This window comes from Prionailurus bengalensis, chromosome A2 (assembly GCF_016509475.1).
Source record: "Prionailurus bengalensis isolate Pbe53 chromosome A2, Fcat_Pben_1.1_paternal_pri, whole genome shotgun sequence".
In the NCBI taxonomy this organism is placed as follows: domain Eukaryota; kingdom Metazoa; phylum Chordata; class Mammalia; order Carnivora; family Felidae; genus Prionailurus; species Prionailurus bengalensis.
This window is the reverse complement of record NC_057348.1, coordinates 78,458,409-78,471,087: the sequence shown is the minus strand read 5'-3', so window position 1 is coordinate 78,471,087 and position 12,679 is coordinate 78,458,409. Positions and strand designations below refer to the sequence as shown.

General features: G+C 44.7%; 2 protein-coding genes and 1 long non-coding RNA gene across 10 annotated transcripts in view; 1 reads left to right on the top strand and 2 right to left on the bottom strand.

Annotated features, from left to right (window-relative positions):
• PUS7 (pseudouridine synthase 7) overlaps positions 1–3,187 on the bottom strand; it is a 56,198-nt gene extending 53,011 nt beyond the window's left edge. For 3 of the 6 annotated variants that reach the window (XM_043588630.1, XM_043588632.1, XM_043588635.1), the window contains exon 1: positions 2,948–3,187. In XM_043588630.1, the coding sequence (XP_043444565.1) occupies positions 2,948–3,074 (127 nt within the window). In that variant the 5' untranslated portion in view covers positions 3,075–3,187. The remainder of the gene's footprint in view (positions 1–2,947) is intronic. The other 3 variants (XM_043588629.1, XM_043588631.1, XM_043588634.1) reach the window with 1 other exon arrangement.
• A 2,831-nt stretch (positions 3,188–6,018) lies between these two features.
• Positions 6,019–8,289, bottom strand: LOC122487768. The gene is made up of 3 exons (XR_006298465.1): positions 8,173–8,289; positions 7,792–7,932; positions 6,019–6,413 (listed from the first exon to the last, which is right to left on the bottom strand). It is a non-coding gene; the product is annotated as an uncharacterized LOC122487768 (long non-coding RNA).
• Positions 8,245–12,679, top strand: part of RINT1 (RAD50 interactor 1) — a 30,522-nt gene continuing 26,087 nt past the window's right edge. For 2 of the 3 annotated variants that reach the window (XM_043588626.1, XM_043588627.1), the window contains exons 1-2: positions 8,379–8,557; positions 9,007–9,052. In XM_043588626.1, the coding sequence (XP_043444561.1) occupies positions 8,516–8,557; positions 9,007–9,052 (88 nt within the window). In that variant the 5' untranslated portion in view covers positions 8,379–8,515. Of the gene's footprint in view, positions 8,558–9,006; positions 9,053–12,679 lie in introns of all 3 variants that reach the window. The other variant, XM_043588625.1, reaches the window with a different exon arrangement.

Sequence of the window (12,679 nt, the reverse complement as noted above, 5' to 3'; positions counted from 1 at the left end):
CCTGATGTGGGGCTCGAACTCACAAAACCAGGAGATCGTGACCTGAGCCGAAACCATGGGTCAGACATTTAACTGACTGAGCCACCCAGGTGCTCCTGCAATCTAATTTTTAAATGAGGGGAGGGAGCGAGCAGATCTTGTGAACATTGAAGATGCTGGGAAGAATTCAATCAGAAAAATAAACCACTCAGGATGCCCCAGTGTGATTTCCCTAAGAAAAAGTTTTGCATTCAGGAAAATCCAAATATACATATTCAAGCATGCTACCTCAAAGCTGAAATGTCTGGCTTTTTAAAAAGGGGAGGAAGGGTAGAGAGTACAGCTTTATGAGTTTTTTAAATGTTATTTAAAAAAAAATTTTTTAAAGAGATGCTACGCTGCACAAATACACTATTCAAAATAGTAATCAGTCAAGTAATATAGACCACACCACCACCAAGAAGAGAATCTATTGATACTTACCTGTGAGCTTCAAAGTCCTATGCAATTTTTTGAAGGGAATACTAAAAAAATGGGTTTTGTTTCTTTTATACTCCAAATGACCCAACTGACATTAGGAATATTACAATTTTATCAATATTTTAAAATCTTTTTCATTAAGATACTAAATTCACCAATAAGCTCTCTTTACATCCACAATAACAAAAGTTTAACATTTTCAAAATTGTAATACAACACCGATAATCCCTTAACATTATTTCTGTAAAATGAACATCTAAAGCCATATTAGTCTTAGTCCTATCTGTATTTCAAAATACAACTTCCACTTTTTAAAATTTTTTTTAATGTTTTATTTATTTTTGAGACAGAGAGAGACAGAACATGAACAGGGGAGGGGCAGAGAGAGAGAGGGAGACACAGAATCCGAAACAGGCTCCAGGCTCTGAGCTGTCAGCACAGAGCCTGATGCAGGGCTTGAACTCACAGACCACGAGATCATGACCTGAGCCGAAGTCAGACGCTCAACTGACTGAGCCACCCAGGCGCCCCTTTAAATACTTCTATCCTCCAGCCTCTGCAAACTGTCAACAACCCCTCTAGCTCACTACAAAGAGCACTTTCTGGGGCGCCTGGGTGGCTCAGTCGGTTGAGCATCTGACTTCGTTAGGCTCAGGTCATGATCTCACAGTCTGTGAGTTTGAGCCCCGCATCCGGCTCTGTGCTGACAGGTCAGATCCTGGAGCCTGCTTCAGATTCTGTGTCTCCCCCTCTCTCTGCCCCTCTCCTGCTTGTGCTCTGCCTCTCAAAAAGTAAAATAAACGTTAAAAAAAAAAATACACACACACACACATATAATAAAGAGCACTTTCTTCAGGGCAGAGCACACTCTACATTCTAATATGGAAAATCATTAAGTCCATTAGATTTGTTCATCCCACAAATATGTGAGTACCCCTTATGAGTCTGGCACTATCTTAGGCACTGGGGAAAAGGGGCAATTTCTTGTCCTCTTTGAGTTTATATTTATTTTTTTTTTAATTTTTTTAACGTTTATTTATTTTTGAGACAGAGAGAGACAGAGCATGAACGGGGGAGGGGCAGAGAGAGAGGGTGACACAGAATTGGAAGCAGGCTCCAGGCTCTGAGCCATCAGCCCAGAGCCTGACGCAGGACTCGAACTCAGGGACCGCGAGATCGTGACCTGAGCTTAAGTCGGACACTTAACCCACTGAGCCATCCAGGTGCCCCAGAGTTTATATTTATTTAAGGAAGTATCAACGAAAACAATAATAATCTCAGAGACATACACCCGTAAGAGCTACAAATAAAGCAGAGTAAAGGGAAGGGGAGAAAGAACTATAGACATGAAAAGATGTGTATGGGGAGAGTTCCAGGCAGCAGGACCAGCACAGGTAAAGGACCTGAAACAGGAGAAAACTTAAGTCAACGGACCAGCTGGACTGCAGTATCTCTCTCCTACTTGGGGTCAATATACCTTTTATTAATACTTGCATCGCCTCAGCCTCTACCAAAAGATGTTCAAAAGGAGCTGTTAAATGATTAAACAAAATTATCGCCTATTCATCCCCTTTTCACTATGACTGTACGGCCTATTTTTGACAGATCCCTCAATTGCCAAGGTATTCCCAAGGGAACGGAATATGACTGCACAGACGACTGGAGACTTGAAACAAAAGCCCTTGGTAATCCAAGATTTTTGAAATGAAAAAAAAAAAAAAAAAAAGTGGCCTGACAACGGGATTAAATATCTGGCAAACGAAACTCTCTCCAAACCCTACTTCTTGGCAGGCACTAATAACCCAGGCAATTAGGATGTACTTCTAAACCTCTCAGTGCAGGGCTGGCGGTAAGGACTCGGCGTAGATGAGTTTCAACACGCACAGCAGCACCTCCAAACATCCACTCATTAAACACGGACCCGGTGGAGAGCTGGAGAAAACACTCCTGGTCCCCAACCTGTTGGCTCCTACTCTGGGAAACGTACAAAAATAAGCATTCAGCTGGGTGCTTGCCTGGCTTGCAGTAGCCTCGCAGTTAAGTAGTGATGGGTGAAAACGAGGACGAGAGAAAGCACGTGGGCTTTACCCTGCAGAAGACCGGCCCCGCGATATACCGAGGCTGTAAGGGCCCCGGGATAGAGGCCGGTTTTCTCTTTGGCGAGGAGAGGAGTTCAGGGAGCTCCCGGGGCAAAGAAAGGGAGGAGAGGGGCTGGGAACGGAGGGCGGCCAGCGCCACAGGGAGGCGGGAGGGCACTGCGCCCCCTGCCGATCGGCCCCGGAAGGGGGGGCGGGGCTGGCACCGCGGGAGGAGGACCGCCAGGCTCCAGCCGCGCTTCCGCGGGCACGGCCAGTAATGGAGGCGCCGTGGGCAAGCCGTGCGCTCACGCCGCGGCCGGGACGCCTTCCCAGGCCGCACTGCCCCTCCGGGCGGGGCCCTAAGGCCGGGCCGTGGAGCCCGGGTGGCTGCGGCGAGGCCGCGCACTTACCCGGGGCCTGGGAGCGCGGGCGCGGCCCGGGCCGGGCGGCGAGGGGGCGGGCGCGCTGCTCTGGGCGCAGGAGGGCGGCGGCGACGAGGGCCACTCGGAACAGCCAGCTGCGAGGGCGCCCCGGCATAGGCAACGCCGTCAGCGCCTTCAGCCCCTGGGGCCCGGAGCGCGCGGGTGCACTCGCCGGCCGCGGAGCTCTCACACGTGCTGCGCCGCGACGCGCCGCCGCTAATCTGCCCCACCCTCGGGGCGGGGCCCGCCCTCCGCCGCCGGCCCCGCCTCCGCGCGGGCCCGGAGCAACGAGGCCCCGCCCCTCTCCGCCGCCCAGTGACCCAGTGGCCTCTGCCTGGAGGAAGCTCTTTGGTTCACTGCGGCTTTGCCAGCTCACGGCGGCGGGAGCCTGTCCAGGCCCTGGGCAAACAGTGATTTCTCCAGGGCCCGGGCAAACAGGGATTTCATCGTGCACCAAAGAGTCCTTCAGACAGTCTTTAGGACTTCTAAAGTGGCCGTGGCCATGGCCTTAACGAATGCTTCACGTATTTTAATAAAGGTTTCTTCCACATGGTTATGGCCGTTTTGTGTTGCCCCCCACATGCGGCTAGTTTAAGGAAAAGAATAACTTTAGGGAATATATTGTTCTATATATTATTCCTTCAAGTGCAGGGGATCCGAGAGAGGCATTTTCCCACTTCTTCAATTTACCCCTCCTGCTTGACGGCTCCTCAATAGGATAGGCTCCGGAAAAAAAACTGATCATAGCAAGTTTGTGCTTCTGTGTGAAGAAAAATAAAATCCACACTCCTTCCATGCTCTTCAAGTAGCACACGTTTCGCGACCAAATTCTGGCCTCTAATAGTTTTTGCACTATTTTGCCAAATTTCAATCCTCAGTGAAACACCTATATATTATTTCAAGTCCTTTAATTTCTATTAGACTTGGTTTTTTAAATTGTGGTAAAGTACATGCAACATAAAATTTATCACTTTAATCATTTTGAAGTGTACATTCAGTGGCATTAAGTACATTCACAATGTTGTACAACCATCACCAACATCCATCTCCAGAAGGCTTTTCACCTTGCAAAGCTGAAACTCTATCCAGGAAGTAGCAAATTCCCAGTCTCCCCACCTCCTAGCCCTGGGAACCACTATTCTACTCTTCTCTCTGTGAATTTTACAGTTGTAGGTAACTCCTATAAGTGGAATCATATAGCCATATGTCCCTTTGTGACTGCCTTATTTCCTTAATGTTCATCCATTAAGGATGCAACACGTGTTGCAGCATGTGGCAGAATTTCCTTCCTATCTAAGGCTGAATAATATTCCATTACATATATATAGCACGTTTTGTTCCCCTATTATCAGTTGAGTTGCTTCGGCCTTTGGGCTATTGTGAATAATGCTGCTATGAACACGGGTGCTCCAATATCTATTTGAGACCTTGCTTTCAATTTCTTGGGGTATATACCCAGAAGTGGTATTGTTGTATATTAATTCTATTTTCAATTTTTTGAACAACCCCACTTTGTTTCCTATAGTAGTGGTAGACTTGTTTTTAAAATCTGGGTTTACATTATCCATACTCAGTATGGATAATTCACTCAGACTGGTAGGATTCTATACTGTCTTTCTCTGAGATCAGTCACCTCAGTTGAGGACAGTTTTCTGTCCCTAATCCAGGTATAATCACATGTCCTGGGCTATGGCTAATTCATAGGTTAATGTCCCAATGACAGCAACTGCACATATGTTTACCACAGACACAGTAAAAATTCAATCCTAAACTTTAAATTTTTGTATACTTTAAAAATTATCTTCTCTGAGGCCGAACGCCTCATAAATGCATATGGAAGGAAAGAACATTCACATTCCTTTGGCTGTTAGCTAGCTAGATCCATGATCAAAACTTACTGCATTTTATCCTGAACCGCCTCAGACAAGGTCCAAGTGAAACATGCATTTTTAGTTTTCTGTTTTTCAAAATGACAGCCCTTTATTGGCTTTTATAGTTAAAATAATACAGAAGTGTTCAAAGCCTGTCCCAAATTCCAACTCCCTCTAATAATCATTTAACAATTTAATGTTCTCCTTGACTTTCAAATTACATCCTAACATGTATGTTATGTATAATATTCGGGATCCTGCTTTTAATCCACACCAGCACTATGGACTGGTAAGGGCCCAAAACATACACTGTATCTCTTGTTTCATCCTTATTATTGCCTACTATTCTGTCCATCTAAGATTGCCTCTTTACACTCCCCAGATAGTAGTCAATTGTTTTCTGTGCTCCCTCAGTCATTGCAAACATTTCCGTTGTTGAGCCTACTGCATTCAATCTTAATTTATTTTCATTTCTGTTTCCCTTACCAGAAGTGAATTCTCCAGAAGCAAAAATCTGGGTTTAGAGCAATCTTTTTTTCCCTTTAATGTTATTTTTAATTTTTATCAGAGTATGCATGTCTGTGATTTAGTGCCAAATAATTCTGTAGAAATCTTATAAATTGCAATGAAAGAGCAGAGACTGTACCCCCCCCTTACCAATTTCCCCCTCCTTTTTTAAATTTTTTTTTATTTTTTTATTTTTTTTTAAATTTTTTTTTCTTAATGTTTTTACTTATTTTTTATGTTTATTTATTTTTGGGACAGAGAGAGACAGAGTATGAACGGGGGAGGGGCAGAGAGAGAGGGAGACACAGAATCGGAAACAGGCTCCAGGCTCTGAGCCATCAGCCCAGAGCCCGACGCGGGGCTTGAACTCACAGACCGTGAGATCGTGACCTGGCTGAAGTCGGACGCTTAACTGACTGCGCCACCCAGGCGCCCCAATTTCCCCCTCCTTAAAGGCAGTCATTTTTGTCTTTTAACTGGTTATTTTGATATTTACTTTCAGTTCTCTATATAAAATGTTTGCATTGCTATTTCTCGATTTCTCACTTCTAGGCATTATCTGTTGATTTCACTTAGTGGGAAATGAGGATTTAGTTCTTCTTTCTTTCCCTATCCTTTTCCCCACTGCCACCACACTTTTCATCCTTTGATCTGCTCAATCTAGTTATATTGTCCTTTTTCAATAGGTTTTTGTTTACTTCATTATGATTAGGTAAACATTACTTACATCTTGGGCCAAGTAGTATATACTATGATCACTTTTTGTTTTTCCTGCAGTTATTATCTTGTTTTGGTTTACTATCCATCACCAAGCCAAGCCCAAACTTTTTAACGATTGTTTCAATCTCTGCTTCCCAAGACTTAGATAGACGAGGTGTTCTATCAGTTTCATCTGAAAATGGAGTCTCTTCTGGGCCTTCTGGACCTGTACCAATCCATGTCTAGTGAAGAATTGTTGTCAGGGCCTCTCAAATCATTTTTCTCCTGCATTATATCTTCTGTTTCCTATATCCTATATCTTCTTTTTTTCTTTGTTTAGTCCCTCATTTTAGTAGAGCACAACCTCCAGAAGCATCCTGAGGAAGGAAAAGTAAATGAAAGGGAAATTTTTTGAGATCTTTGAATGTTTGGACATACCTTTATTGTTTACCCACACTTGATTGGTATTTGACTCATCAGGTGTAGAATACTAGTTTGAAATAAATCTCCTTTTGAAATTTGATAGAATTTGCTCCTATGGGGTGCCTGGGTGGCTCAGTCGGTTGGCTCAGTCGGTTAAGTGTCAGAATTCGGCTCAGGTCATGATCTCACGGTTTATTGAGTTCAAGCCCTTAATCAGGCTGGCTGCTGTCAGCACAGAGCCCGCTTTGGATCCTCTGCCCCCTCTCTCTCTGCTCCTCCCTCGCTCACGCTCTCTCTCAAAACTGAATAAACATTAAAAAAAAAAAAAAAAAGAATTTGCTCCTATGTCTTCTAGCTTTCTTTGTGACTGTTGAGAAATTGAAAGTTATGTTCACTCTTGACTCTTTGTTAAGTGATCTGTTTTTCTCTCTAGAAGCTTAGGATTGTCTGTCCCCCTCCCCCCCCCCCCCCATGTCCTACAATTTCACAATGATGATTTGGGATGAGTCATCTTTTATCCATTGTGCTGGGCACTCAGTGGGCCCTTTTAATCTGGAAACTTGTGACTTTTAGTTGGGAGACATTGTCTTGAATTTTTTGGTGATGATCATTCCTTCCCTAAGGACTGATTGGTTTTTCTTTCGGAACTCTTTTATTTTTCAGATTTTGGATCTCCTGCAGTGGTCCAGGAAGAAACCAGGAAGAAAAAGAAAGTAATTTCTTTTTTTTTTCTTTCTTTCTTATTTTTCATTTCTTTGTCCTTTTGCTTCCCCCCCCCTCAGATATTTCCCAACATTTATCTTCCAACTCTTTTATTGAACTTTCCATTTCTGCAATCATATTTGTCTCTGAATACTTTTTATTTATTTATTTTAATGTTTATTTCTTTTGAGAGAGAGAGAACGAGAGCAAGTGAGCAGGTGAGGGGCAGAGAGAGAAGGGGATAATCCCAAGCAGGCTCTGTGCTGAGCCCCAGTCGGGGCTCAAACTCGTGAATGGTGAGCTCATGACCTGTGCCGAGATCAAGTCCAACACTCAACCGGCTAAGCCACCCAGGCGCCCCTCTAAATACTCTTTTAAAAATAGTATCCTGTTATTTATTGTTTTATGGTTGCAGTGGTACCTCACATCTCAAGATATTGATTATATATATTCTATGTACAATGTATATAGACAATGTATACAGAATATATATATTTTAAAGTTTTCTTCTCACTAAGTGGTTTCTGTTTCCTCTATGGGTTGTTCCCTCCCACCCTCCTTTGTTTTAGTCTTTTTGGTACCACCTCCCATGTTTGTTTTTGAAGTCAAATCCCTGGGTGCTCTACCGACCTCTGGCTTCCAGATCCCTCATGTTCCTCCTTCTTGTCAAAGGCCACGTTTTTTGGGCCTCTGCACGGGGTAAAGTGCATATTTGATGCTGAGTCCTCTTCTGCTATTCAGCTCCCAGTCGTTTACAACCAGATCTGCACCCTACAGGCAGGAAAGTGGAGGGTCATCTCTAGCTGGGTCTGATCAGCCTTAAAAGAAAGATCCCAAGATAATGACATTGGAATTTCCCCCAACGAAACAGGCCGACCAAATTACATTAAAGTTGGCCAACAAGCCCCCTCACACTCCGAGAACATCTGGGGTCTCATCTAAAGGATAAGCTGAACACAAGGTATTTACACAAGTTCACAAGGAATTTATGGTGTAGAAGGTGGGGGGTACCTTCAAGCTCCATCCGCAAGGACCCCCGCGAGGTGGAGGTGTGGCGGAGGTTGAGAAGGCCCGCCCCCCCTTTCTCCCGAGAGCCTGGGGGGCTGGCGCCCGCTTCCTGAACGGCCGTGCTGGCCCCCTGCCAGCAGAGGGCGCCACCGCGCATGGCTGGCGGCTGCGCGGGCAGGGCCTCTCTGGGAGGAAAGGAAGAAATCAGAGAGACGGCGAGGGGAAGTAGAGGTGGCGCCCAGCCCCACGGTCTCCCAGGGAGAGCCGGTGTCTGGCCGCTGGCCTCAGCGGAACTCTACAAGCCACGCTGGCTGCTCATGGAGCCGAGGACTCGCGCGGAGACGGGATGCTCCCGGCCGCCGAGATCGGCAAGGCGCCGGCAGCCCTGGTGAGGCGGCCCTGGTGGCCCGGGGAGGGGACGCTGGTAGCCCGGAGAGGTGGCACAGATCTCCCAAAGGAGATTGCGTCGGTGAGGTGGCCCTGGCGGCCTGGGGACGTGGTTTCCGTGGCCCGGGGAGACAGGCCTTCCAATCTGGCGAGGTGGCACGGACCTCCCAGAGAAGGTGGTCCCAGGGCGGTGGCTCTGGCGACCCTGATGAGATGACACAGATAGTTGTCTCTAGGGACGTAGAGACATGCCCTGAAGGCTGGGCAAGGTAACTCCAGCGGTTCTGGGGAGGTGGCAGTGGTGGTCCTCAGGGCCACCTGCGTCAGATGGCCCTGACCCCTCAGGAAGACCCCAGGGGAGGGAGTCTGGGACCTCGCGCCCTCTGGGAATCCTGAGGAGTTCCACCTGTCACTCCAGTCTTAATGTGTTTGTTACACCTCTTCTTCTAGTGCTGCTCTGAAAGTGGTAACGAAAGGAAGGACGTCGAGGAGAAAAGTAAGCAGACTCAAAACACCTTACCATTCTTTACCCAGCCATCTCTCCTAAACTCAGCCCTCCAGGGTCTGCGGAGCAGAAGAGTCGTAGCCTGTTGTCTTTAAGATGCATCTCTCCATTTTTTTTGGGGGGGGGGTACAATATACTTGCATTGTATTAAGTACTGGTTATCATCATGCACCTATCTTTCTAAAATTGTAAAATGTGGGATAATTTGAAGATAAGCTATACTTCCTGACCCAGACTTAGTGCAGGGACTGGTGTAGTTTCACTGGAGTCCACCCCCCGCACCAATTCAGAATAATTGGGGCCTGCCTGTTATCTTAATGAAGCAACAACTTATCAAGCATCAGGAATTTGGAGGGGCTAATTAATGATCTAGGAGAGATGACCACCGCCTTAATTGGAGTCAAAATGGTAACTGTTTAGTGGTACTTAACCTTCAGTGAATTTGCCAGTAAAAGTTGATCTGGGAAGAAAAATACAAGTGATAACTTGTTTCCTGAATCTTGGTCTGGACAAGGAAGAGGGAAAAGGTCAGCATCTCCATTTCCTATCGAGGACAGGAGCACATGTCAGGGATGTGGACATTTGTCATTTTACTGTAATGAGCTAAGCATGGCAGGCTTCTGGAAATCAGGGAATCTTCAGTGGCTTTTGAAGTGAAGTTTATTGGGGGAGGAAGGGGAAAGGCATGTAACAGCTTTTCCATCAGAGGGTTTTTGGTTCTTCTGACCATGGCAAATAGTCTAGGAATGAGTAGTGGTAGGAGGAAGGGTGCCCACATTACCATAATGCCTTCAGGAATTAGGCTTGCCCTTACCATGCCTGCAGATACATTCTGCCTTGGAAGGAAAGCTCTAAGTAGCCCATAGCACTTGACGGTCATAGCTCAGCTCCTTTTTTAAAAGATTGGAGAGTACCCTCTATCTTTTAGTTAAACCCTTCCCTTTCCCACCTTTGCCCATTCAGATGCCTGAGAAGTTGATGACTACTGAGATGTCATTTAGTAGAATGATAGACACAGACTATAGACTTCGTCCTTATCCCTCCTTTGGTGGCTTGGTCAACTTGTTTGCAATTAAGGGTGCTTATTACAAGAAACAAAAAAGGAGAGTCATAAAAACCTCCCAAATCACCAGTGTGTCATCTTAAAGAACGTCATTTGACCAAGAATATACTTACTGCATTTAAATGGTGATGTCAAAAGAATAGAATTTAAAAGTAGGTGCAAAAAAAAAATTTTTTTTTAAATGTTAATGTATTTATTTTGAGAGAGAAAGAGAGAAAGTATTTCAAGCAGGCTCCACAAGACAGCCGATGTGGGGCTCGATCCCACAAACCATGAGATCAGGACCTGAGGTGAAATGAAGAGTCCAAGGCTCAACTGACTGAGCCACGCAGGTGCCACCCCCCAAAAATTTTTTTATTAAAAAAAACAGTAAGTAAAAGTAAATGAAGATAGAATTTGCTCCCTAAGCTACAGGAAAACATTCCCTCCACAAAGCCCTGCCTCTAGGTGTCTGCAGATGGAATGTACAACGTACTTGTTTTATTCAAGATTAAACTAGAAAAAGAGGACACTGTGACTCTTGTCCATAACCGTAGATGGATTCTGCATTAATGAAGTTTGATGCAAACCAGCCTATTCTCATATTTGAAGGAGAAAAAAAAGTAAGAAACTTGGGTTGAGGGTCAGGAAACATGGATTTTAATGCCGTGTATAACCTTTAGGTGTCAGCTGGGCAAATCGTACAATTTATAGTTGGGAAGTCAAGGCATAGATTTATGCTAGTTTTGCTCCTAGTTACTGGTGGGCTACTGCTTCTCATAGCACATGGACACACTTTGAATACTCATAAGTTGAATAGAACAAAGGAAAATTTGGGTTTGGGGGCTGGGGGAGGAACATAACCTAGTACTAAACACATTGGTATGTATTCTCTTAATCCTAAATGAGCAAAATCTGACAGTTATATTTTGCATTTAGGCATCTCTCTCTCTCTCTTTTCATATTTTCATTTGATCAGAAGTAACAGTTGTTTCGTAATGAGGCTGATTATAATCTCTTGTCTAACCTCTTGCCTTCTCTCATTGCTGCTTTCTTAAAACTTCATTTTTGGTGAAGAGCCAACTTCTACAAGGGCAGCTCCAGGAAGAACAGAGGCAAAGTTCAACCAGTATTGCTCCCCAGGAGGCTCCGTATTGTTTCCCCAGCTTTCTCTCTCACACACACACTTTTTTTTGCTTTTCTTTTTTCTTTTGTTCTTTTTAGAAATTGCTGTAGTCTTTGTAACTAAACATAAACTAGTACAATCAAGCTTTTCATTTGTTTACAAACACCGTGAATGGTTTGTTTAGGGAGGACCACATCCTTTAGTTAAACCTGAGGTAGAGAAATGCACTGCATGTTCAGGTTTATTCTAAGGTTTGGTTTCCAGGAAGTCTGCTTTTTCTCTGGGGCCTTATTTTATAGCACTTACTTTCATCTGGAAATCAATTGCTGTTCCTCTTACACTTCTACATTATCTTTTTTTTTTTTTTTGATTGATTTTTTATTTTTATTTTTATTTTTTTTATTTGAGTAGGTGCTACTCAAATCTAGGGAGATTAAGCCCCGTCTGCAGAATAATTCACACCTTGGACTGAGTGGAGTCAAGCATGTTGGGCAGCAGGGAGCCTAGGGACCCCACAGTGGCACGCTCGCAGCTACCATTATACCGAGTTTCCTAACCTTCTGCTGGAAGGATTCCATGAGTTACTAAAAGGGAATAGCCTGCACATGGAAACAGATACTACAGAGGAAACAGTGTATCTCAGCACACCAGGGTGGTGTGGAAAGAGACGCGGCAGCCGTTGCGAATCTTGTCACTCTTACCTTCTTTGTCAGGAAGCTGCTGTGGCCTTCCACTTTCTCTGGCGCTTAGGGCACGTCCACCCTGGAACAGATATAGAGCTGGAGATACTCTGGAAGAGAGGAGCAGTGCTGTCGGTCCAGAAATTTAGGACAGTGGAAGATCACTTAATTGCCTTTGGAGTGAATCAAGCATTTACTAGAAGTTTGGTTCTTTAAATAAAAATTGAACATTTTTTATTTATGTATCTGAATCTTGCCTCTTTCCACAAGGAATTAGAGGCAGCTTAAATTGCTTAATTTTGCCTTAAACATTGTGGATACTGGAAGAAGGTATAGACGCTTGCAGAGTGAAAAACTGACGTGGAAATGATAGGCAATGCTAGGTTTCAGGCGGAGAGTAAGGAACGGACTCTTAGGGAAATCTGCCCATATGCTAAATGGGATGGGAGCAAAGCTACCCAGGAGCTCCTGGTTTCACTGCACATTGTTTGCTCAGCCACTGTCCATGTTGCCTCTGCTCCCACTCTTCCTGAGAAATGGCTCAGGGCTCCAAATCACCTGTTTTTGTCACATTTAATAAGTACACTGTGGATTGGTGTGAGTCTAGTTTATTTGCCACAGAAGGATCCTCACGTCGGACTGTGCAATTTAGTGGTTGCATCAGTCATTTTGAATTTTCCTTAGTAATTTGTGTTTTCTCTGAAGCTCCCTTTTTTCCTTTTTCTGACATGGAAAGTTTTGTATAATGGCATTTGCAGCTTTTAAAACTT